General features: G+C 35.1%; 2 protein-coding genes across 2 annotated transcripts; one reads left to right on the top strand and one right to left on the bottom strand.

Moving 5' to 3' along the window:
- Nucleotides 1-5,460: 5,460 nt before the first annotated feature.
- On the top strand, nucleotides 5,461-8,033 carry LOC133645487 (cytochrome c oxidase assembly factor 6 homolog). Its single transcript, XM_062040327.1, has 3 exons — nucleotides 5,461-5,636; nucleotides 6,848-7,002; nucleotides 7,648-8,033. Exons 2-3 carry the CDS (start codon nucleotides 6,859-6,861, stop codon nucleotides 7,747-7,749), a joined length of 246 nt encoding a protein of 81 aa, XP_061896311.1. The 5' UTR covers nucleotides 5,461-5,636; nucleotides 6,848-6,858; the 3' UTR covers nucleotides 7,750-8,033.
- A 9,302-nt stretch (nucleotides 8,034-17,335) lies between these two features.
- On the bottom strand, nucleotides 17,336-25,215 carry LOC133645486 (solute carrier family 13 member 4-like). The gene is made up of 2 exons (XM_062040326.1): nucleotides 24,700-25,215; nucleotides 17,336-19,278 (listed from the first exon to the last, which is right to left on the bottom strand). Exons 1-2 carry the CDS (start codon nucleotides 24,787-24,789, stop codon nucleotides 19,141-19,143), a joined length of 228 nt encoding a protein of 75 aa, XP_061896310.1. The 5' UTR covers nucleotides 24,790-25,215; the 3' UTR covers nucleotides 17,336-19,140.
- Between the last annotated feature and the right edge of the window lie 2,285 nt (nucleotides 25,216-27,500).

Genomic DNA, 27,500 nt, shown 5'->3' with positions numbered 1-27,500 from the left:
AATGGGGTAATGAGATATATTGCTCTCATGCATCACAGCGCTCTGGTGGAGTTGGCACGTTCAGAAACAATATTACAGGAGTCCTATTGCATCATAGTCACTATGATAAAAATGGCCATTATATTTGTCAGGTTTTTGAGATTCAGAAAATTAACTTTATAGTTGCTAACATTTATGGATATAACTCGGTGCCCGACAATACTATTTTATATAATGAGGTGGAAAATAGAATCCTACACTGGCTTGCCAAATTTCCAAATGCTTATATACTTGTAGGAGGTGACTTAAATACTGTCATTGACAATTCACTTGATAGATGGCCACCAGGCTCTCAAAATAGTGTCAGCTCAAATCTAAAGTTACTAATGCAAAGGCTTGATCTAATTGATGCCTGGAGATATAAAAATCCTGATAAGACATCCTTTACCTGGTCTAACAAGTCAGGCTCAAGAAAATCTAGAATCGACATGTGGTTAATTTCTAAATCACTGCAAAACAATGTTACTGTTCAAATTCTCTCCACTCCTTTGACTGATCATAGAGCTATACAGATTCACATCTCTCTACATCCCTCTCACAATCGTTTAAAAAGCTCATACTGGAAACTCAATAGTTCGGTTTTATGTCATGAAGCAGTTAAAATAAAGATTAAAGATCTAATAGAATGGTTTTTTAATAAAGCCAAAACCCAAAACAATTATGGTAGTAATTGGGAACTCTTTAAATATGAGGTAGGTAAATGTATTAGAAAATATTGCAGTAATCTAGCTATCATTACTGCATTATCCTCTTTATGTCCAGATAATATGTCAGCAGAAGAAAAAGAAAGTCTCTTAGAAAAGCAAAATAAATTAGACAAAATGTATCAATCGAAAGCAGAAGGAGCCTTTGTAAGATCTAGAAAACAATGGCTGGAGGAAGGTGAACAAAATTCTGCGTATTTCTTTCGTTTAGAAAAATCGCAGGCTCAAAACCAAGAATTTCTCAACCACTTTAAGGTCCCTGTAACTCCCAAACAATTTGCCATTGTATTTGATGCCATTCCAACAGGTGTTGTTATGTTGTACTCATCTCCTCTGTCTGCTGTAAAAATGGTGAATGATCCACTTGACACTCCTGTGGGGAAACTTTGCTTTGATCAGAAAAATAACGGAAAAATCCGCAGCTTATTCCAAAATGATTGTGTGTCTGTCTCCTACGTAATTGCGCTCTGGAATAATATTGAGAATGACATCTGCTGGGTCAAAACATGGTCCCTTCCTAACAGGTATTTACTTGCCAACAAAGTCAAAGAGATATCTTTTAAAATCATTCCTGGTTATTACCCTGTAAAGACTGTGATGGTTAGATACAAGAAGGACATTGATGTTACCTGCACCTTATGTAACATGCATGGTGCACCTTATGTTACCTGCACCTTATGTAACATGCATCCAGAGACTGTTTACCAGCTGTTTTGGACTTGTGAAAGCACTCCATCACTATGGCGGAGCATCTGTCGCTTCATCCTGGACAATATTCTTGACAAATTTGTGCTTTGTTTTAAAGATGTGATATTTGGTTTTACACTATATGAAAAAAAATTACAAAAGGAATTTTACCTTTGCAACCTCATTATACTATTGGCTAAGTTTTATATTCATAAATGTAAGTTTCTCAATACCCGACCTGTCTTTTGTGCCTTTAAAAAAGAGTTAGAACTGTACATTAAGACACTCTCTACCTCTAGCAACCAGAAGACGATTATGCTGTGTTCCAAATTTGAGTTGTTTACTGAAATTGAGTGAGCCTATGGCTTTGCACTTTGTTTATATTATATATATGTTTTTTTGCATTCTATTTTAGTTACTTTGAATTTATAACCCTAACCCCTAACTCGGTTCGTACATCCACACACACGCTCATTATACAAACACACATATACACATACTGTACATATACATTCACTGTACAAACACACACATATACATACATGTACATATACATTTACTGTACAAACACACACATACTGTACATATACATTCACTGTACAAACACACATATACACATACTGTACATATACATTCACTGTACAAACACACATACACACATCCTGTACATATACATTCACTGTACAAACACACACATACACATACTGTACATATACATTCACTGTACAAGCACACATATACACATACTGTACATATACATTCACTGTACAAACACACATATACACACACTGTACATATACATTCGCTGTACACACATACATATACACATACTGTACATATACATTCACTGTACAAGCACACATATACACATACTGTACATATACATTCACTGTACAAACACACACATACACATACTGTACATATACATTCACTGTACAAACATACATATACACATACTGTACATATACATTCACTGTACAAGCACACATATACACATACTGTACATATACATTCACTGTACAAGCACACATATACACATACTGTACATATACATTCACTGTACAAGCACACATATACACACACTGTACATATACATTCACTGTACAAACATACATATACACATACTGTACATATACATTCACTGTACAAGCACACATATACACATACTGTACATATACATTCACTGTACAAACACACACATACACATACTGTACATATACATTCACTGTACAAGCATACATATACACATACTGTACATATACATTCACTGTACAAACACACATATACACACACTGTACATATACATTCGCTGTACACACATACACATACTGTACATATACATTCACTGTACAAGCACACATATACACACACTGTACATATACATTCGCTGTACACATATACACATACTGTACATATACATTCACTGTACAAGCACACATATACACATACTGTACATATACATTCACTGTACAAGCACACATACACATACTGTACATATACAAGTACATATGCACACATACATTCATGCACATAATCACGTTTCATCAAACATATATTAACGTTGTTGCCCTAGGGTAAACTGGGTATAACACATGGCACACTGACAAAGCTTAACCTATTGTTACTATAACAATCTACAAGGTTAATGTAGGTTGCTTCTCTTTCTTCCCCTCCATTTTTTTGCATTCTTTCGTATCTCAAGTTATCGTGACGTATATGTATTGTTGCATTTGAACAAATGTATTGTTGATAATAAAGGTAAAGTATTGGTATTGTTTATTATCAATAGCACTATTTCTATTGGTATTCATATTGCTCCATTTTAGTGTAATAATGCTCATTGTCATTTCTGTATTATTTTTTATTTTCGCTAACTGCTTATTTGCTATTACTTTCACCATCATATTTGTACATGTCCTATTTGCTGATGTTGCTCTGTTGTTGTTGTTGTTGTTGTGTTTGCTGTTGTTGTTTTTGTCTCTCTGTCTAATCCCCCTCTTGTCCCCACAATTCCCCCCTCTGTCTTCCTTTTTCTCTTTCTATCCCCTCCTGCTCCGGCCCGGCTGCACCAAATGATAATATAAATACATTTAATAAAGTCAAAATACAAATAAGGCAACAAGAGAAGTATCCTACACTTCTCTTTTGTAAAGTAAATCTGAACAGCCGATATGGGCATCTACATCTACTATATGATCATCTACATCTACTATATGATCATCTACATCTACTATATGATCATCTACATCAACTATATGATCATCTACATCTACTATATGATCATCTACATCTACTATATGATCATCTACATCTACTATATGATCATCTACATCTACTATATGATCATCTACATCTACTATATGATCATCTACATCTACTATATGATCATCTACATCTACTATATGATCATCTACATCTACTATATGATCATCTACATCTACTATATGATCATCTACATCTACTATATGATCATCTACATCTACTATATGATCATCTACATCTGCTATATGATCATCTACATCTACTATATGATCATCTACATCTACTATATGATCATCTACATCTACTATATGATCATCTACATCTACTATATGATCATCTACATCTGCTATATGATCATCTACATCTACTATATGATCATCTACATCTACTATATGATCATCTACATCTACTATATGATCATCTACATCTACTATATGATCATCTACATCTACTATATGATCATCTACATCTACTATATGATCATCTACATCAACTATATGATCATCTACATCTACTATATGATCATCTACATCTACTATATGATCATCTACATCAACTATATGATCATCTACATCAACTATATGATCATCTACATCTACTATATGATCATCTACATCTACTATATGATCATCTACATCAACTATATGATCATCTACATCTACTATATGATCATCTACATCTACTATATGATCATCTACATCTGCTATATGATCATCTACATCTACTATATGATCATCTACATCTACTATATGATCATCTACATCTACTATATGATCATCTACATCAACTATATGATCATCTACATCTACTATATGATCATCTACATCAACTATATGATCATCTACATCTACTATATGATCATCTACATCTACTATATGATCATCTACATCTACTATATGATCATCTACATCAACTATATGATCATCTACATCAACTATATGATCATCTACATCTACTATATGATCATCTACATCTACTATATGATCATCTACATCTACTATATGATCATCTACATCTACTATATGGTCATCTACATCTACTATATGATCATCTACATCTACTATATGATCATCTACATCAACTATATGATCATCTACATCTACTATATGATCATCTACATCTACTATATGATCATCTACATCTACTATATGATCATCTACATCAACTATATGATCATCTACATCTACTATATGATCATCTACATCTACTATATGATCATCTACATCTACTATATGATCATCTACATCTACTATATGATCATCTACATCTACTATATGATCATCTACATCTACTATATGATCATCTACATCAACTATATGATCATCTACATCAACTATATGATCATCTACATCTACTATATGATCATCTACATCAACTATATGATCATCTACATCAACTATATGATCATCTACATCAACTATATGATCATCTACATCAACTATATGATCATCTACATCTACTATATGATCATCTACATCTACTATATGATCATCTACATCTACTATATGATCATCTACATCAACTATATGATCATCTACATCTACTATATGATTTGCCTGAGAAGCTGGGCAGGACATAAAAAATAAATAAATAAATAAAATAAAATAAAATAATTAAAAAAAAAGAGGTGAACGGCACCGTGTCGTTAATGCCTATTAACTTCATCAACAAGCGACTTGAAAAAGACCTGTACTATGACGTCATCAACAAGCGACTTGAAAAAGACCTGTACTATGACGTCATCAACAAGCGACTTGAAAAAGGCCGGTACTATGACGTCATCAGCGTGCGACCGTTCGGGGACCTGCCCTTCACTTCTCTAACGCTGTCACTTCCAACATCAAAACACCACCATGAGTGCAATATAAAGCCAAGTCTATGGATCGACAATCTTACAACTAAAGTGACCGCGGGGGAATTCATCATCCAGCTTTTATTACCACAGTGAGTTTCAGATAGCTAACATGCTAATACACCATGCTACTACTGTCAACATTGTGTTCAATGTTTTATAATACATTCTATTTTATAATACATACTGTACTTATCACTATTTTATAATACATACTGTACTTATCACTATGTTATAATACATACTGTACTTATCACTATTTTATAATACGTACTGTACTTATCACTAGTTTATAATACATACTGTACTTATCACTATTTTATAATACATACTGTCCTTATCACTATTTTATAATACATACTGTAGGGATCACTATTTTATAATACATACTGTCCTTATCACTATTGTATAATATATACTGTAGGGATCACTATTTTCTAAAACATACTGTAGGTATCACTATTTTATAATACATACTGTCCTTATCACTATTATATAATATATACTGTAGGGATCACTATTTTCTAAAACATACTGTAGGTATCACTATTTTATAATACATACTGTCCTTATCACTATTTTATAATACATACTGTAGGGATCACTATTTTATAATGCATACTGTCCTTATCACTATTATATAATACATACTGTAGGTATCACTATTTTATAATACATACTGTAGGGATCACTATTTTATAATACATACTGTCCTTATCACTATTGTATAATATATACTGTAGGGATCACTATTTTCTAAAACATACTGTAGGTATCACTATTTTATAATACATACTGTACTTATCACTATTTTATAATACATACTGTAGGGATCACTATTTTATAATACATACTGTCCTTATCACTATTATATAATACATACTGTAGGTATCACTATTTTATAATACATACTGTAGGTATCACTATTTTATAATACATACTGTCCTTATCACTATTTTATAATACATACTGTAGGGATCACTATTTTCTAAAACATACTGTAGGTATCATTATTTTATAATACATACTGTAGGTATGACTATTTTGTAAGTTGTGCCAAAGGAAAGGGGGATAAACACAGTCATACATTCACTGTGCAAAGCCAAATGTCAACATGTTACCATGAATTGATTAACGTGGACCCCGACTTAAACAAGTTGAACAACTTATTGGGGTGTTAGCATTTAGTGGTCAATTGTACGGAATATGTACTGTACTGTGCAATCTACTAATAAAAGTCTCAATCAATCAATCAAAACAAGTTTGCTTTTTGAAACCTTACCTATTTCAATTGCTTCCACAGTCCAAGTGTCGATGGCAGCGCCGAACTCAGCCGAGAGAAAAGCCTGCTGGGAAGCCAGGGATTTCTTCTGGAAGTGTCTGGATGACAACAAGGACAAATCATCAACATGCCACAACTTCCAAGAAGAATTTGAGGCTAAATGCCCAGCTCAGTGGGTAAAGACTGCTTACTTGTAGTAGAAGTCAACAATGGCAGCTCGGTGGGTAAAGACTGCTTACTTGTAGTAGAAGTCAACAATGGCAGCTCAGTGGGTAAAGACTGCTTACTTGTAGTAGAAGTCAACAATGGCAGCTCGGTGGGTAAAGACTGCTTACTTGTAGTAGAAGTCAACAATGGCAGCTCAGTGGGTAAAGACTGCTTACTTGTAGTAGAAGTCAACAATGGCAGCTCGGTGGGTAAAGACTGCTTACTTGTAGTAGAAGTCAACAATGGCAGCTCAGTGGGTAAAGACTGCTTACTTGTAGTAGAAGTCAACAATGGCAGCTCAGTGGGTAAAGACTGCTTACTTGTAGTAGAAGTCAACAATGGCAGCTCAGTGGGTAAAGACTGCTTACTTGTAGTAGAAGTCAACAATGGCAGCTCAGTGGGTAAAGACTGCTTACTTGTAGTAGAAGTCAACAATGGCAGCTCAGTGGGTAAAGACTGCTTACTTGTAGTAGAAGTCAACAATGGCAGCTCAGTGGGTAAAGACTGCTTACTTGTAGTAGAAGTCAACAATGGCAGCTCAGTGGGTAAAGACTGCTTACTTGTAGTAGAAGTCAACAATGGCACTAGATTGTCTGCCCTTCCTCTCTTTACAGGTGAAATATTTCAGCAAAAGAAGAGACTTCCTGAAATACAAGGAGAAGATGCAGACAGAGGGCTTCACTCCTGCTGAAGGCCCCCGGGGCCAGACCTCCTAACCATACAGTAAACATCACCAGGGGCCAGGCCTCCTAACCATACAGTAAACATCACCAGGGGCCACACCTCCTAACCATACAGTAAACATCACCAGGGGCCACACCTTCTAACCATACAGTAAACATCACCAGGGGCCACACCTCCTAACCATACAGTAAACATCACCAGGGGCCACACCTCCTAACCATACAGTAAACATCACCAGGGGCCACACCTCCTAACCATACAGTAAACATCACCAGGGGCCACACCTCCTAACCATACAGTAAACATCACCAGGGGCCACACCTCCTAACCATACAGTAAACATCATGTCAAACACAAGAACAGCAAGGCTTTTTGACATATTTGGGGCCTTAAGAACTTGTGATCATAATGATGTATTTATTAGATGTATTTCTAAATAGCTGTAGTCACCTTGGAAATGGGGTGTTTTTTTTAGCTTCATCCCGCTGTGATGGTCTAAAGTATCGTTTTTCAACCTTTTCTGAGCCGAGGCACATTTTTTTCATTGAAAAAATCCCAAGGCACACCACCAACGGAAAACATTAAAAAATGAAACTCAGCAGCTGATATTGACAGTAAAAAGTTGTTCTCGCAATTGTTGGATAAAAATTCAAAACATAACCAAGCATGCATGGTTATAGCTGAAAGTTGGTGTACTGTCACATCACACCCTGACTTATTTGTTTATAGCTGAAAGTTGGTGTACTGTCACCAACTGTCACATCACACCCTGACTTATTTGTTTATAGCTGAAAGTTGGTGTACTGTCACCAACTGTCACATCACACCCTGACTTATTTGTTTATAGCTGAAAGTAGGTGTACTGTCACATCACACCCTGACTTATTTGTTTATAGCTGAAAGTTGGTGTACTGTCACATCACACCCTGACTTATTTGTTTATAGCTGAAAGTTGGTGTACTGTCACCAACTGTCACATCACACCCTGACTTATTTGTTTATAGCTGAAAGTTGGTGTACTGTCACATCACACCCTGACTTATTTGTTTATAGCTGAAAGTAGGTGTACTGTCACATCACACCCTGACTTATTTGTTTATAGCTGAAAGTTGGTGTACTGTCACCAACTGTCACATCACACCCTGACTTATTTGTTTATAGCTGAAAGTTGGTGTACTGTCACATCACACCCTGACTTATTTGTTTATAGCTGAAAGTAGGTGTACTGTCACATCACACCCTGACTTATTTGTTTATAGCTGAAAGTTGGTGTACTGTCACATCACACCCTGACTTATTTGTTTATAGCTGAAAGTTGGTGTACTGTCACATCACACCCTGACTTATTTGTTTATAGCTGAAAGTTGGTGTACTGTCACCAACTGTCACATCACACCCTGACTTATTTGTTTATAGCTGAAAGTTGGTGTACTGTCACCAACTGTCACATCACACCCTGACTTATTTGTTTATAGCTGAAAGTAGGTGTACTGTCACCAACTGTCACATCACACCCTGACTTATTTGGACTTTTTTGTTGTTTATGAATGTACAACTGTTTGTTTATTTTGTTGACGATTGACGGAAGAATAATAAAAGTTGAACTTCCTTTGTGTAGTGTTTTGCTTCTTGTCTGGTGCTTCTATTTTGTTGTTGATTGTCATGTCATGTACGGATGTACATTGTGGACGCCGTCTGCGCCACGTGATTTAAGTCTTTGCTGTCGTCCAGAATTCTGTTTTTGTTTACTTTGCAGCCAGTTCAGTTTTAGTTTTGTTTTGCATAGCCATCCCTAAGCTTCAATGTCTTTTGTTTTTTTTGGTTTAAGCAATAGATACCTTTTTACCTGCACACTGCCTCCCGCTGTCTTCTTCATATTGTGATCACCACAAATCATGTTGCTGACGTCTACAAAGCAATGAGCTACCTGCTGCCACCTACTGATATGGAAGAGTATTACATGGTTACTCTGCCGCGCTCTTGGCAGCACAGACAATAATTACTGCTTTGATAAGAATATTTTTAACCCAAGTAGGTGAAATGACATCATTTCCCACGGCACACCAAACAATATCTCATGGTACACTAGTGGTTGAAAAACACTGGTCCTAAGTATCCAAACTATCTATTTACCATGAATTGATTTACTTGGACCCGATTTAAACACGTTGAAAAACTTATTGGGGTGTTAGCATTTAGTGGTCAATTGTACGGAATATGTACTGTACTGTGAAATCTACTAATAAAAGTTTCAATCAATGGTGTTAAAGTTCACTTTGGAAACAGTGAGGTGCACTTCCTCCTTTAGACAGCGGGGGGCGGCATTGTATTTGTTGGCTAGGATGTCATTTGGGACGTTTTATGGTAAATGGGTTATACTTGTAGAGCGCTTTGCTACCTTCAAGGTACTCAAAGCGCTTTGACACTATTTACACATTCACACACACATTCACACATTCACACACACATTCACACACACATTCACACACTGATGGCGGGAGCTGCCATGCAAGGCCCCTAACCACCACCCATCAGGAGCAAGGGTGAAGTGTCTTGCTCAAGGACACAACGGACGTGACAGTTGGTAGAAGGTGGGGATCGAACCAGGAACCCTCAGGTTGCTGGCACGGCCACTCTCCCAACCTCGCCACGCCGTTGTTGACATAGTACGTGTAGAAGTGAATGTTGTACGTGTGAAGTGAATGTTGACATAGTACATGTAGAAGTGAATGTTGTACGTTAAGTGAATGTTGACATAGTACATGTAGAAGGGAATGTTGTATGTTAAGTGAATGTTGACATAGTACGTGTAGAAGTGAATGTTGACATAGTACGTGTAGAAGTGAATGTTGTACGCGTAGAAGTGAATGTTGACATAGTACGTGTAGAAGTGAATGTTGTACGTGTAGAAGTGAATGTTGACATAGTACGTGTAGGAGTGAATGTTGTACGTGTAGAAGTGAATGTTGACATAGTACGTGTGAAGTGAATGTTGACATAGTACGTGTAGAAGGGAATGTTGTACGTGTGAAGTGAATGTTGACATAGTACGTGTAGAAGTGAATGTTGTACGTGTGAAGTGAATGTTGACATAGTACGTGTAGAAGTGAATGTTGTACGTGTAGAAGTGAATGTTGACATAGTACGTGTAGAAGTGAATGTTGTACGTGTAGAAGTGAATGTTGACATAGTACGTGTAGAAGTGAATGTTGTACGTGTAGAAGTGAATGTTGACATAGTACGTGTAGAAGTGAATGTTGTACGTGTAGAAGTGAATGTTGACATAGTACGTGTAGGAGTGAATGTTGTACGTGTAGAAGTGAATGTTGACATAGTACGTGTAGAAGTGAATGTTGTACGTGTAGAAGTGAATGTTGACATAGTACGTGTAGAAGTGAATGCTGACATAGTACGTGTAGAAGTGAATGTTGTACGTGTAGAGGTGAATGTTGACATAGTACGTGTAAGAGTGAATGTTGTACGTGTGAAGTGAATGTTGACATAGTACGTGTAGAAGTGAATGTTGTACGTGTAGAAGTGAATGTTGACATAGTACGTGTAGAAGTGAATGTTGACATAGTACGTGTAGAAGTGAATGTTGTATGTGTGAAGTGAATGTTGACATAGTACGTTTAGAAGTGAATGTTGTACGTGTGAAGTGAATGTTGACATAGTACGTGTAGAAGTGAATGTTGTATGTGTGAAGTGAATGTTGACATAGTACGTGTAGAAGTGAATGTTGTACGTGTGAAGTGAATGTTGACATAGTACGTGTAGAAGTGAATGTTGTACGTGTGAAGTGAATGTTGACAAGTACGTGTAGAAGTGAATGTTGTACGTGTGAAGTGAATGTTGACATAGTACGTGTAGAAGTGAATGTTGACATAGTACGTGTAGACGTGAATGTTGACATAGTACGTGTAGAAGTGAATGTTGTACATGTGAAGTGAATGTTGACATAGTACGTGTAGAAGTGAATGTTGTACGTGTGAAGTGAATGTTGACAAAGTATGTGTAGAAGTGAATGTTGTACGTGTGAAGTGAATGTTGACATAGTACGTGTAGAAGTGAATGTTGACATAGTACGTGTAGAAGTGAATGTTGTACGTGTGAAGTGAATGTTGACATAGTACGTGTGAAGTGAATGTTGACGAAGTACGTGTAGAAGTGAATGTTGACATAGTACGTGTAGAAGTGAATGTTGTACGTGTGAAGTGAATGTTGACATAGTACGTGTAGAAGTGAATGTTGACATAGTACGTGTAGAAGTGAATGTTGTACGTGTGAAGTGAATGTTGACATAGTACGTGTAGAAGTGAATGTTGTACGTGTAGAAGTGAATGTTGACATAGTACGTGTAGAAGTGAATGTTGACATAGTACGTGTAGAAGTGAATGTTGTATGTGTGAAGTGAATGTTGACATAGTACGTGTAGAAGTGAATGTTGACATAGTACGTGTAGAAGTGAATGTTGTACGTGTGAAGTGAATGTTGACATAGTACGTGTAGAAGTGAATGTTGTACGTGTGAAGTGAATGTTGACATAGTACGTGTAGAAGTGAATGTTGTACGTGTGAAGTGAATGTTGACATAGTACGTGTAGAAGTGAATGTTGTATGTGTGAAGTGAATGTTGACATAGTAAGTGTAGAAGTGAATGTTGACATAGTATGTGTAGAAGTGAATGTTGTACGTGTGAAGTGAATGTTGACAAAGTACGTGTAGAAGTGAATGTTGTACGTGTGAAGTGAATGTTGACATAGTACGTGTAGAAGTGAATGTTGACATAGTACGTGTAGATGTGAATGTTGACATAGTACGTGTAGAAGTGAATGTTGTACGTGTGAAGTGAATGTTGACATAGTACGTGTAGAAGTGAATGTTGTACGTGTGAAGTGAATGTTGACAAAGTACGTGTAGAAGTGAATGTTGTACGTGTGAAGTGAATGTTGACATAGTACGTGTAGAAGTGAATGTTGACATAGTACGTGTAGAAGTGAATGTTGTACGTGTGAAGTGAATGTTGACATAGTACGTGTAGAAGTGAATGTTGACATAGTACGTGTAGAAGTGAATGTTGTACGTGTGAAGTGAATGTTGACATAGTACGTGTGAAGTGAATGTTGACAAAGTACGTGTAGAAGTGAATGTTGACATAGTACGTGTAGAAGTGAATGTTGTACGTGTGAAGTGAATGTTGACATAGTACGTGTAGAAGTGAATGTTGTACGTGTGAAGTGAATGTTGACATAGTACGTGTAGAAGTGAATGTTGTACATGTGAAGTGAATGTTGACATAGTACGTGTAGAAGTGAATGTTGTATGTGTAGAAGTGAATGTTGACATAGTACGTGTAGAAGTGAATGTTGTACGTGTGAAGTGAATGTTGACATAGTACGTGTAGAAGTGAATGTTGACATAGTACGTGTAGAAGTGAATGTTGACATAGTACGTGTAGAAGTGAATGTTGACATAGTACGTGTAGAAGTGAATGTTGTACGTGTGAAGTGAATGTTGACATAGTACGTGTAGAAGTGAATGTTGACATAGTACGTGTAGAAGAGAATGTTGTACGTGTAGAAGTTAATGTTGACATAGTACGTGTAGAAGTGAATGTTGTACGTGTGAAGTGAATGTTGACATAGTACGTGTAGAAGTGAATGTTGTACGTGTAGAAGTGAATGTTGACATAGTACGTGTAGAAGTGAATGTTGACATAGTACGTGTAGAAGTGAATGTTGTATGTGTGAAGTGAATGTTGACATAGTACGTGTAGAAGTGAATGTTGTACGTGTGAAGTGAATGTTGACATAGTACGTGTAGAAGTGAATGTTGTATGTGTGAAGTGAATGTTGACATAGTACGTGTAGAAGTGAATGTTGTACGTGTGAAGTGAATGTTGACATAGTACGTGTAGAAGTGAATGTTGTACGTGTGAAGTGAATGTTGACAAAGTACGTGTAGAAGTGAATGTTGTACGTGTGAAGTGAATGTTGACATAGTACGTGTAGAAGTGAATGTTGACATAGTACGTGTAGACGTGAATGTTGTACGTGTAGAAGTGAATGTTGACATAGTACGTGTGAAGTGAATGTTGACAAAGTACGTGTAGAAGTGAATGTTGTACGTGTGAAGTGAATGTTGACAAAGTACGTGTAGAAGTGAATGTTGTACGTGTGAAGTGAATGTTGACATAGTACGTGTAGAAGTGAATGTTGTACGTGTGAAGTGAATGTTGACATAGTACGTGTGAAGTGAATGTTGTACGTGTGAAGTGAATGTTGACATAGTACGTGTAGAAGTGAATGTTGTACGTGTGAAGTGAATGTTGACATAGTACGTGTAGAAGTGAATGTTGACATAGTACGTGTGAAGTGAATGTTGTACGTGTGAAGTGAATGTTGACATAGTACGTGTAGAAGTGAATGTTGTACGTGTGAAGTGAATGTTGACATAGTACGTGTAGAAGTGAATGTTGACATAGTACGTGTGAAGTGAATGTTGTACGTGTGAAGTGAATGTTGACATAGTACGTGTAGAAGTGAATGTTGTACGTGTGAAGTGAATGTTGACATAGTACGTGTAGAAGTGAATGTTGACATAGTACGTGTAGAAGTGAATGTTGTACGTGTAGAAGTGAATGTTGACATAGTACGTGTAGAAGTGAATGTTGTACGTTAAGTGAATGTTGACATAGTACGTGTAGAAGTGAATGTTGACATAGTACGTGTAGAAGTGAATGTTGACATAGTACGTGTAGAAGTGAATGTTGTACGTGTAGAAGTGAATGTTGACATAGTACGTGTAGAAGTGAATGTTGTACGTTAAGTGAATGTTGACATAGTACGTGTAGAAGTGAATGTTGTATGTTAAGTGAATGTTGACATAATACGTGTAGAAGTGAATGTTGTATGTTAAGTGAATGTTGACATAGTACGTGTAGAAGTGAATGTTGTACGTTAAGTGAATGTTGACATAGTACGTGTAGAAGTGAATGTTGTACGTTAAGTGAATGTTGACATAGTACGTGTAGAGTCTTAAAATACATATTTTGTTGCATGTCTTTAATGTGGGGAGAATTTGTCTATTATTCACAATACTTATGTAAGACAAGAACAGAAATGTTTTTCTTTTTTTTATGCATTCTAAGTGGTCAAATACGGCAAATAGGAGGTGGCTAACAATGCAGCAAATTGGAGTTAACTATTCCTCTAAAAAAACATCCAAAAGCCACCAACAATACTCAATTACATCTTGTGACGTGAATCTTTACCCAATATTGGCGATATTGTTATTATAAGTGCTAATGCCGAGCAACTACTTTTAGCTGTGCCATGATCACAGAGAGCTAACTAGCGTATGCTGCTATAATGACATGTTGAGCTGCTGCATGGCCTCGGAGTCGGTGAAAGGTCATTCTAGATAATAAATCATGCCTCTCACTGCATTTTTTTAACCCTTTGGGAGGATTCTGATGAATTATTCATCCAAACAGGAAATTAAGAACATCCCATCAGTCTGCATCCCAGTGAGAGCAGACATTGTACAGTAAGTGGTGGTTTTATTATGTTGATAGTTTGTATTTCTTGTTTAGCACTTAGCAATACTACATAATACAATTTGTACGTGATGCTTAGTGTTTCACTGAAGCTGGATCTGTTTAGCACACATCTTCTAAAACTTGTAGATCATCCTTCATTGCTGCATGAAAACATTTATGGAGCGTTTCTTAGAGCAGTTTATGGCGGAGTAGAACGACTCTTATTGGCTCCATTGTTAGCTGACTTTTGCTAGCGTTTATTTATGAGTTAGAATGCATTCAAAAAGAAAAACATGAGTTCTTGTACAAAAAGGTTTGTGAATGGTAGACATCATTCCCCTTTTAGAGCAGTGCTGGTAGCCATAGCTTTTAGCTCAGTAGCTAGCACCCCTGTCGCATTTGTGGTGGACCCAGGTTCGAGTCCAGGGTGGAACAGAAAGCGGGGACTGACCCAAGCCGGTTACGTAATAATGCCGGACTTTTTGAAATAAATAGAAAAAAGCCAGCTTGGCTTCAGGAAGTTTATTCTTGTACACATTTGGTCTTCTTAACTGTCCCGACTGGACAGAAAGTAAACACTTCAGCACAAGCCTGCATGTATTTACAAAAAAGTAGGCATGAATAAATTACACACACAAAAATGAAGGCATCATCTTGATTGTACCTATGCTAGGGTAGAAGTCCTCAAATCCACACAGGTCATGGAAAATATTAAACAGCTTGTAGACTTTTGTGCAGTACAGTGTTCATACTTTTAGCAGCAGATTCATCATCATCACATGCATATGTGTGCTTCCCAATATCACCAAGGCAACCAGTCTTATTATTCAACTGGGACACATTTTTTAGTCCACATTGATGTCCGTCATTCCATCAAAAGTCCATGTCCATAAAAGCACACATTAAAGAATAATAAGCTTACATAAAATGTTTTCTGGAGCTGTTCTATTCATATAAAGGCACTATTGACAAGAATTGCTGATATGTTTACAGTGTGCAGAGAACTTTGGTGGAATGTAGCAGCATGAGATATTGTCCATATATCTGCATAAACATTGATGTCTATATATCTGCATAAACATTGATGTCCATATATCTGCATAAACATTGATGTCTATATATCTGCATAAACATTGATGTCCATATATCTGCATAAACATTGATGTCTATTTATCTGCATAAACATTGATGTCTATATATCTGCATAAACATTGATGTCCATATATCTGCATAAACATTGATGTCTATTTATCTGCATAAACATTGATGTCTATATATCTGCATAAACATTGATGTCTATATATCTGCATAAACATTGATGTCCATATATCTGCATAAACATTGATGTCCATATATCTGCATAAACATTGATGTCCATATATCTGCATAAACATTGATGTCTATATATCTGCATAAACATTGATGTCTATATATCTGCATAAACATTGATGTCTATTTATCTGCATAAACATTGATGTCTATATATCTGCATAAACATTGATGTCTATATATCTGCATAAACATTGATGTCCATATATCTGCATAAACATTGATGTCCATATATCTGCATAAACATTGATGTCCATATATCTGCATAAACATTGATGTCTATATATCTGCATAAACATTGATGTCCATATATCTGCATAAACATTGATGTCTATTTATCTGCATAAACATTGATGTCTATATATCTGCATAAACATTGATGTCCATATATCTGCATAAACATTGATGTCTATATATCTGCATAAACATTGATGTCCATATATCTGCATAAACATTGATGTCCATATATCTGCATAAACATTGATGTCCATATATCTGCATAAACATTGATGTCTATATATCTGCATAAACATTGATGTCTATATATCTGCATAAACATTGATGTCTATTTATCTGCATAAACATTGATGTCTATATATCTGCATAAACATGGATGTCTATATATCTGCATAAACATTGATGTCTATATATCTGCATAAACATTGATGTCCATATATCTGCATAAACATTGATGTCCATATATCTGCATAAACATTGATGTCCATATATCTGCATAAACATTGATGTATATATATCTGCATAAACATTGATGTCTATATATCTGCATAAACATTGATGTCTATATTTCTGCATAAACATTGATGTCCATATATCTGCATAAACATTGATGTCTATATATCTGCATAAACATTGATGTCCATATATCTGCATAAACATTGATGTCTATATATCTGCATAAACATTGATGTCTATATATCTGCATAAACATTGATGTCTATATATCTGCATAAACATTGATGTCTATATATCTGCATAAACATTGATGTCCATATATCTGCATAAACATTGATGTCTATATATCTGCATAAACATTGATGTCCATATATCTGCATAAACATTGATGTCTATTTATCTGCATAAACATTGATGTCTATATATCTGCATAAACATTGATGTCCATATATCTGCATAAACATTGATGTCTATATATCTGCATAAACATTGATGTCTATATATCTGCATAAACATTGATGTCCATATATCTGCATAAACATTGATGTCCATATATCTGCATAAACATTGATGTCCATATATCTGCATAAACATTGATGTCTATATATCTGCATAAACATTGATGTCTATATATCTGCATAAACATTGATGTCTATTTATCTGCATAAACATTGATGTCTATATATCTGCATAAACATTGATGTCTATATATCTGCATAAACATTGATGTCCATATATCTGCATAAACATTGATGTCCATATATCTGCATAAACATTGATGTCCATATATCTGCATAAACATTGATGTCTATATATCTGCATAAACATTGATGTCCATATATCTGCATAAACATTGATGTCTATTTATCTGCATAAACATTGATGTCTATATATCTGCATAAACATTGATGTCCATATATCTGCATAAACATTGATGTCTATTTATCTGCATAAACATTGATGTCTATATATCTGCATAAACATTGATGTCTATATATCTGCATAAACATTGATGTCCATATATCTGCATAAACATTGATGTCCATATATCTGCATAAACATTGATGTCCATATATCTGCATAAACATTGATGTCTATATATCTGCATAAACATTGATGTCTATATATCTGCATAAACATTGATGTCTATTTATCTGCATAAACATTGATGTCTATATATCTGCATAAACATTGATGTCTATATATCTGCATAAACATTGATGTCTATATATCTGCATAAACATTGATGTCCATATATCTGCATAAACATTGATGTCCATATATCTGCATAAACATTGATGTCCATATATCTGCATAAACATTGATGTATATATATCTGCATAAACATTGATGTCTATATATCTGCATAAACATTGATGTCTATATATCTGCATAAACATTGATGTCCATATATCTGCATAAACATTGATGTCCATATATCTGCATAAACATTGATGTCTATATATCTGCATAAACATTGATGTCTATATATCTGCATAAACATTGATGTCCATATATCTGCATAAACATTGATGTCCATATATCTGCATAAACATTGATGTCTATATATCTGCATAAACATTGATGTCTATATATCTGCATAAACATTGATGTCTATATATCTGCATAAACATTGATGTCTATATATCTGCATAAACATTGATGATGCTTGCATTGAAAGTACCGCAGTGTTTACTGAAAAAAGGCACAGTTGCATGTGTTCTTATAAAATGTGATGCGCCACACGGCAAGTAAGAATCTCCATCCAATGATGAAAATATTGAATTGGCCCCACAAAACTAATCATTCTAATACACTTCACATTACTTCCATTCCTTCCGTAGAAACGCTGCGGATGGGCGCTATAAGCTGCTGGTCACGTTGCCGGCCACGGCCCAGGCTGGGAACTCGGTCAAATTAAAGAGTGGCACCCCCCACGTGGTGATGGCCAACATCACCACCGCCACACCAATCAGGTTCACCCCGAATCCTGCTTTCACCTGCGGAACATAAGGAGCCGGGCCATACATTCATGTAAGAAAAATGAATATAACACTGAGTGGCTGAGTGAATATAACACTGAGTGGCTGAGTGAATATAACACTGAGTGGCTGAGTGAATATAACACTGAGTGGCTGAGTGAATATAACACTGAGTGGCTGAGTGAATATAACACTGAGTGGCTGAGTGAATATAACACTGAGTGGCGTGTCACAATCAAGGGCCACAACCATCAGGGGCCTTATATTTACTATACTTATGTTTGTTAGTGCTGTCAAAAATGACAAGTTAACTCATGTGATTCATCATATTGCATTAATCATGTATATACATGGATGAATCACCCATTAATCATGCATTAATCATGTATATACATGGATGAATCACCCATTAATCATGCATTAATCATGTATATACATGGATGAATCACCCATTAATCATGCATTAATCATGTATATACATGGATGAATCACCCATTAATCATGCATTAATCATGTATATACATGGATGAATCACCCATTAATCATGCATTAATCATGTATATACGCGGATGAATCACCCATTAATCATGCATTAATCATGTATATACACGGATGAATCACCCATTAATCATGCATTAATCATGTATATACGCGGATGAATCACCCATTAATCATGCATTAATCATGTATATACACGGATGAATCACCCATTAATCATGCATTAATCATGTATATACACGGATGAATCACCCATTAATCATGCAGTAATCATGTATATACACGGATGAATCACCCATTAATCATGCATTAATCATGTATATACACGGATGAATCACCCATTAATCATGCATTAATCATGTATATACATGGATGAATCACCCATTAATCATGCATTAATCATGTATATACACGGATGAATCACCCATTAATCATGCAGTAATCATGTATATACACGGATGAATCACCCATTAATCATGCATTAATCATGTATATACACGGATGAATCACCCATTAATCATGCATTAATCATGTATATACACGGATGAATCACCCATTAATCATGCATTAATCATGTATATACACGGATGAATCACCCATTAATCATGCATTAATCATGTATATACACGGATGAATCACCCATTAATCATGCATTAATCATGTATATACACGGATGAATCACTCATTAATCATGCATTAATCATGTATATACACGGATGAATCACCCATTAATCATGCATTAATCATGTATATACACGGATGAATCACCCATTAATCATGCATTAATCATGTATATACACGGATGAATCACCCATTAATCATGCATTAATCATGTATATACACGGATGAATCACCCATTAATCATGCATTAATCATGTATATACGCAGTTGAATCACCCATTAATCATGCATTAATCATGTATATACACGGATGAATCACCCATTAATCATGCATTAATCATGTATATACACGGATGAATCACCCATTAATCATGCATTAATCATGTATATACACGGATGAATCACCCATTAATCATGCATTAATCATGTATATACACGGATGAATCACCCATTAATCATGCATTAATCATGTATATACGCAGTTGAATCATGCATTAATCACGCATTAATCATGTATATACGCAGATTAATCAGGCATTAACCACACATTAATCATATATATACACAGATTAATCATGCATTAATCACGCATTAATCATGTATATACACGCAGATTAATCATGCATTAATCACGCATTAATCATGTATATACACGCAGATTAATCATGCATTAATCACGCATTAATCATGTATATATGCAGTTGAATCATGCATTAATTACGCATTAATCATGTATATACGCAGATTAATCATGCGTTAATCACGCATTAATCATGTATATACGCAGATTAATCATGCATTAATCACGCATTAATCATGTATATATGCAGATTAATCATGCATTAATCACGCATTAATCATGTATATACACAGATTAATCATGCATTAATCACGCATTATTCATGTGTATACACAGATTAATCACGCATTAATCATGTATATACACAGATTAATCACGCATTAATCATGTATATACACGGATTAATCACGCATTAATCATGCATTAATCATGTATATACACAGATTAATCATGCATTAATCACGCATTATTCATGTGTATACACAGATTAATCACGTATTAATCATGTATATACACAGATTAATCACGCATTAATTATGTATATACACAGATTAATCACGCATTAATCATGCATTAATCATGTATATACACAGATTAATCATGCATTAATCACGCATTAATCATGTATATACGCAGATTAATCATGCATTAATCACGCATTAATCATGTATATACACAGATTAATCACGCATTAATCATGCATTAATCATGTATATACACAGATTAATCATGCATTAATCACGCATTAATCATATATATACGCAGATTAATCATGCATTAATCATGCATTAATCATGTATATACGCAGATGAATGACGCAATGTATTTGGAGTGTCAGTTGTTGTTAGGGTGTGTGATCAGGTCAATGAATACAACACTGCAAAAGACGAGTGAGGAGATTCAACTAAAACTCATTCAAGTAACACAATGTTGCTGAATGACATTCTGACAATTTACATATATGACTATACATATACAGTATATACATACTTGTGTATACATATACTCTCACACACACATACATATATATATATATACATATATATATATATATACATATATATATATATATATATATACATATATATATATATATATATATATATATATATATATATATATATATATATATATACATATATATATATATATATATATATACACACATTATTATATATACATGCAGATATAAACATTCATTTGTCTATATAAACATACATATGTATATACACATATATATAAACACACAAATACACATTGATATATATATATATACACATACATATGTACATGCATATATATGTATATATATATATATATATATATATATATATATATATATATATATATATATATATATATATATATATATATATATATATATATATATACATACACATATATATATATATATATATATATATATATATATATATATATATATATATATATATATATACATACACATATATATATATACACATACATTGATATTTTATTTGTATATACATACATATATACATGCATATATACATATGTATGTATATATACATATAAACAAACATATGTATATATACACATGTACACACATTGATATATGTATATATACACACATTTTATATATATATATATATATATATATACAAACCCCAAAAGCAGTGAAGTTGTGTAAATGGTAAATAAAAAGAGAATACAACAAATCCTTTTCAACTTATATTCAATTGAATAGACTGCAAAGACGAGACACAACGTTCAAACTGGAAAACATTATTTCTTGCAAATATTATCTCATTTGGAATTTGGTGCCTGCAACATATTTCAAAAAAGCTGGCACAAGTGGCAAAAAAGAGTGATAAAGTTGAGGAATGCTCATCAAACACTTATTTGGAACATCCCACAGGTGTGCAGGCTAATTGGGAACAGGTGGGTGCCATGATTGGCTATAAAAGTAGATTCCATGAAATGCTCAGTCATTCACAAACAAGGATGGGGCGAGGGTCACCACTTTGTCAACAAATGACTGAGCAAATTGTTGAACAGTTTAAGAACAACCTTTCTCAAGCAGCTATTGCAAGGAATTTAGGGATTTCACCATCTACGCTCCGTAATATCATCAAAGGGTTCAGAGAATGTGGAGAAATCACTGCACGTAAGCAGCTAAGCCTGTGACCTTCCATCCCTCAGGCTGTACTGCACCAACAAGTGTGTGTAAAGGATATCACCACATGGGCTCAGGAACACTTCAGAAACCCACTGTCAGTAACTACAGTTGGTCGCTACATCTGTAAGTGCAAGTTAAAACTCTCCTATGCAAAGCCAAAGCCATTTATCAACAACACCCAGAAACGCCGTCGGCTTATTTGGGCCTGAGCTCATCTAAGATGGACTGATACAAGGAAAAGTGTTCTGTGGTCTGACGAGTCCACATTTCAAATTGTTTTTGGAAACTGTGGACGTGGTGTCCTCCGGACCAAAGAGGAAAAGAACCATCCGGATTGTTCTAGGTGCAAAGTGTAAAAGGCAGCATGTGTGATGGTATGGGGGTGTATTAGTGGTCAAGACATGTTCTAGGGTGAAAGTGTAAAAGGCAGCATGTGTGATGGTATGGGGGTGTATTAGTGGTCAAGACATGTTCTAGGGTGAAAGTGTAAAAGGCAGCATGTGTGATGGTATGGGGGTGTATTAGTGGCCAAGACATGGGTAACTTACACATCTGTGAAGGCACCATTAATGCTGAAAGGTACATACAGCTTTTGGAGCAACATATGTTGCCATCCAAGCAACGTTACCATGGACGCCCCTGCTTATTTCAGCAAGACAATGCCAAGCCACGTGTTACATCAACGTGGCTTCATAGTAAAAGAGTGTGGGTACTAGACTGGCCTGCCTGTAGTCCAGACATTGAAAATGTGTGGCGTCTAAAATATGAGAAGTGAGACTGTTGAACAACTTAAGCTGTACATCAAGCAAGAATGGGAAAGAATTCCACTTCAAAAATGTGTCTCCTCACTTCCCAAACCAAAACTGAGTGTTGTTAAAAGGAAAGGCCATGTAACACACTGGTGAACATGCCCTTTTTTGACATGTGTTGCTGCCATTACATTCTAACTTCATGATTATTTGCAGAAATAACAAAGTTGAACATGAAATATCTTGTCTTTGCAGTCTATTCAATTGAATAGAAGTTGAAAAGGATTTGTTGTATTCTCTTTTTATTTACCATTTACACAACTTCACTGCTTTTGTCTAAAAATCCACTAGGGCTGTCAAATGATATTTTTTAATCAGATTATTCACATTTTGTAATTTGGATGGATCCTGATTGTTGACAGGTTTTGACTAGCATGCAAGGATCAAAGTTGCTGAAGAAAAGAGTCCAGTATTTGGACACAAATGCAATGTTGTCATCTAGGAATCTTTTCAAATGTTTTCCTTGGATTTATTTGCACAAACAACATTTGTTCTTTCAAGATGTATGTTGGAGTGAAATGTAAAAAGCAACATTTGTTCTTTCAAGATGTATGTTGGAGTGAAATGTAAAAAGCAACATTTGTTCTTTCAAGATGTATGTTGGAGTGAAATGTAAAAAGCAACATTTGTTCTTTCAAGATGTATGTTGGAGTGAAATGTAAAAAGCCAGATGTTGTGTAGTGGTCATGTGTGGGGGTTGGCCAAGACAAAGTGGGGGTGGGGGGGGGCTTACATAAGATGGTGCAGGTGCAAGAGAGCGCGTGTCCTACCATGTCGCTGATCTGCAGGTGTCCGTAGCTGAAGACGATGGCGTTAGGGGGGTTCCCCACTGGAAGCATGACCCCGAATGACACGCACATAGTGGAGGGGATTAAAGTGTGGAGGGGGTTGATGTGCAGAGTCTCCGACTGTGGAAGGTGGAAAACATGCAGTGAGAACTAGGGAAATACTCAAGTTCCCTGCTACTTTCTCATGCACTCTGGATCATTATTCAAGTTGAACTTGAATGCAGTATTTCAATGACACTACTGTATGTTGCAATAGAGCAAACCTGAGGGCCACATTCAACAATCAGAGCATGCGGGGGATATTTTCTCTTATCTATCTGTCTATATAAAGTGGATTTTTTCATGTCTTATTTCCTTTTCTTTTTTTTTTTAAACAATTTTTTGGGGGCAAATAAAAAACATGTAATATTTCCCTCCCAAAAAATGTATAATGGAATATTGAATGTGAAGTAATTGTAGCCTTCAATAGATCAATAATTCATAACAACATTGATTTTATTTCATCATTTTTTTTGAGCAATGACAGTTTAAAAAAAATAACAACTCTAAAACTCTTGAGGATCCAAAAGGGTCCCACTCATAAAAGAATTACAAATAAAACATATTGAATTTTTTAGTTTTTTACTTTGAACACCTAAATGTCTACATCAACTTCATATGTATTCTTCAATTATGCATTTTTATCATTTTTTAATGTTGTTTTCTTGTTGTTTTTTTAATGCCCTTTTTGTCATTACAAACTTAGTTTTTTTACGGCAAACACACAAAATATGTCACATTTTCCGCCAAAATTGAACAAAGTGTAATATTTGACATGAAATACAATAAGTGGATCCTTCAACAGGTCAATAATTCATAACAACATTGATTTTAATTCATTATTATTTTTTGAGCAATGACAGTTCAAAAACAACTCTCAAACTCTTGGGGATCCAAAAGGGTCCCACTCCTAAAAGTGTTCAAAATATATCATATTTTAGTTTAGTTTTTGACTTTCAACACTTAAGTTTGTGGATGAACTCCATATCTGTTCATCAATTATATGCTTTCATTTTTTTTATTTGTTTGATTCCCTTTTTGTCACAGAAAAGTTAGTTTTTTTTATGGCAAACACACAAAATACGTAATATTTTCCCCAAATTTGAACAAAGCGGAATATTTGACATGGATCCTTGAATAGGTCGTTGATTCCTCATAACATTGATTTTAATTCACTATTATTTTTTGAGCACTGACGGTTAAAAAACAACAACAAAAAACAAACTTTAAAACTATTGGGGACCTAAAAGGGTCCCACTCGTAAAAATGTTAAAAATAAGTCATTTTTATTTTTTGCAATTAACGCTTAAATCTTTAGATCAACTTCAGATCTATTCGTCAATTATACCTTTTAATTATTTTTTATGTTGTTTTTTTGTTTTGTTTTATGCCCTTTTTGTCAATAAAAACTGTTTTTTTTTTATGTCAAACACACAAAATATGTCATATTCCCCCCCCCCCCCCCCCCCCCAAAAAAAAGTGAAATATTTGACATGAAGTACAGTAATTGGATCCCTCAATATGTCAATAATTGTTATTAACAAATAATTCATAACAACATTACTTTTAGTTCATTATTATGTATTTAGCAATGACAGTTTAAAAAAAAACTAACACTAAAACTCTGGGGACCTAAAAGGGTCCCACTCATTAAAGGGTTAAAAATAAGTTCTATTTTAGTTTTTTACTTTTAATACTTAAATCTCTTGATCTTAGAGTTCTAACAAAGACCAACAAATGTGAGCACATTACAGCAATTCTTAAATCCTTCCATTGTACATCAGAGATTGATCTGCTCACATATAAATCACTACATGGTCTAGTATCACTCGATATGCTCTCCACTATAGCAAGCCCTCTAGATCACTAAGATCTTCTGAGACCACTACATGGTCTAGTATATCACTGATATGCTCCCATTATAGAAGCCTCTAGATCACTAAGATCTTCTGAGACCACTACATGGTCTAGTATATCACTGATATGCTCCCACTATAGAAGCCCTCTAGATCACTAAGATCTTCTGAGACCACTACATGGTCTAGTATATCACTGATATGCTCCCACTATAGAAGCCCTTCTAGATCACTAAGATCTTCTGAGACCACTACATGGTCTAGTATATCACTGATATGCTCCCACTATAGAAGCCCTCTAGATCACTAAGATCTTCTGAGACCTACTACATGGTCTAGTATATCACTGATATGCTCCCACTGTAGAAGCCCTCTAGATCACTAAGATCTTCTGAGACCACTACATGGTCTAGTATATCACTGATATGCTCCCACTATAGAAGCCCTCTAGATCACTAAGATCTTCTGAGACCACTACATGGTCTAGTATATCACTGATATGCTCCCACTATAGAAGCCCTCTAGATCACTAAGATCTTCTGAGACCACTACATGGTTTAGTATATCACTGATATGCTCCCACTATAGAAGCCCTCTAGATCACTAAGATCTTCTGAGACCACTACATGGTCTAGTATATCACTGATATAGCTCCCACTATAGAAGCCCTCTAGATCACTAAGATCTTCTGAGGACCACTACATGGTCTAGTATATCACTGATAGTGCTCCCACTTATAGAGCCCTCTAGATCACTAAGATCTTCTGAGACCACTACATGGTCTAGTATATCACTGATATGCTCCCACTGTAGAAGCCCTCTAGATCACTAAGATCTTCTGAGACCACTACATGGTCTAGTATATCACTGATATGCTCCCACTATAGA

The sequence above is a fragment of the Entelurus aequoreus genome, unplaced genomic scaffold (genome assembly GCF_033978785.1).
Source record: "Entelurus aequoreus isolate RoL-2023_Sb unplaced genomic scaffold, RoL_Eaeq_v1.1 HiC_scaffold_207, whole genome shotgun sequence".
NCBI lineage: Eukaryota > Metazoa > Chordata > Actinopteri > Syngnathiformes > Syngnathidae > Entelurus > Entelurus aequoreus.
The sequence above is the reverse complement of the archived record's forward strand: the minus strand, read 5'-3'. Positions and strand labels throughout refer to the sequence as shown.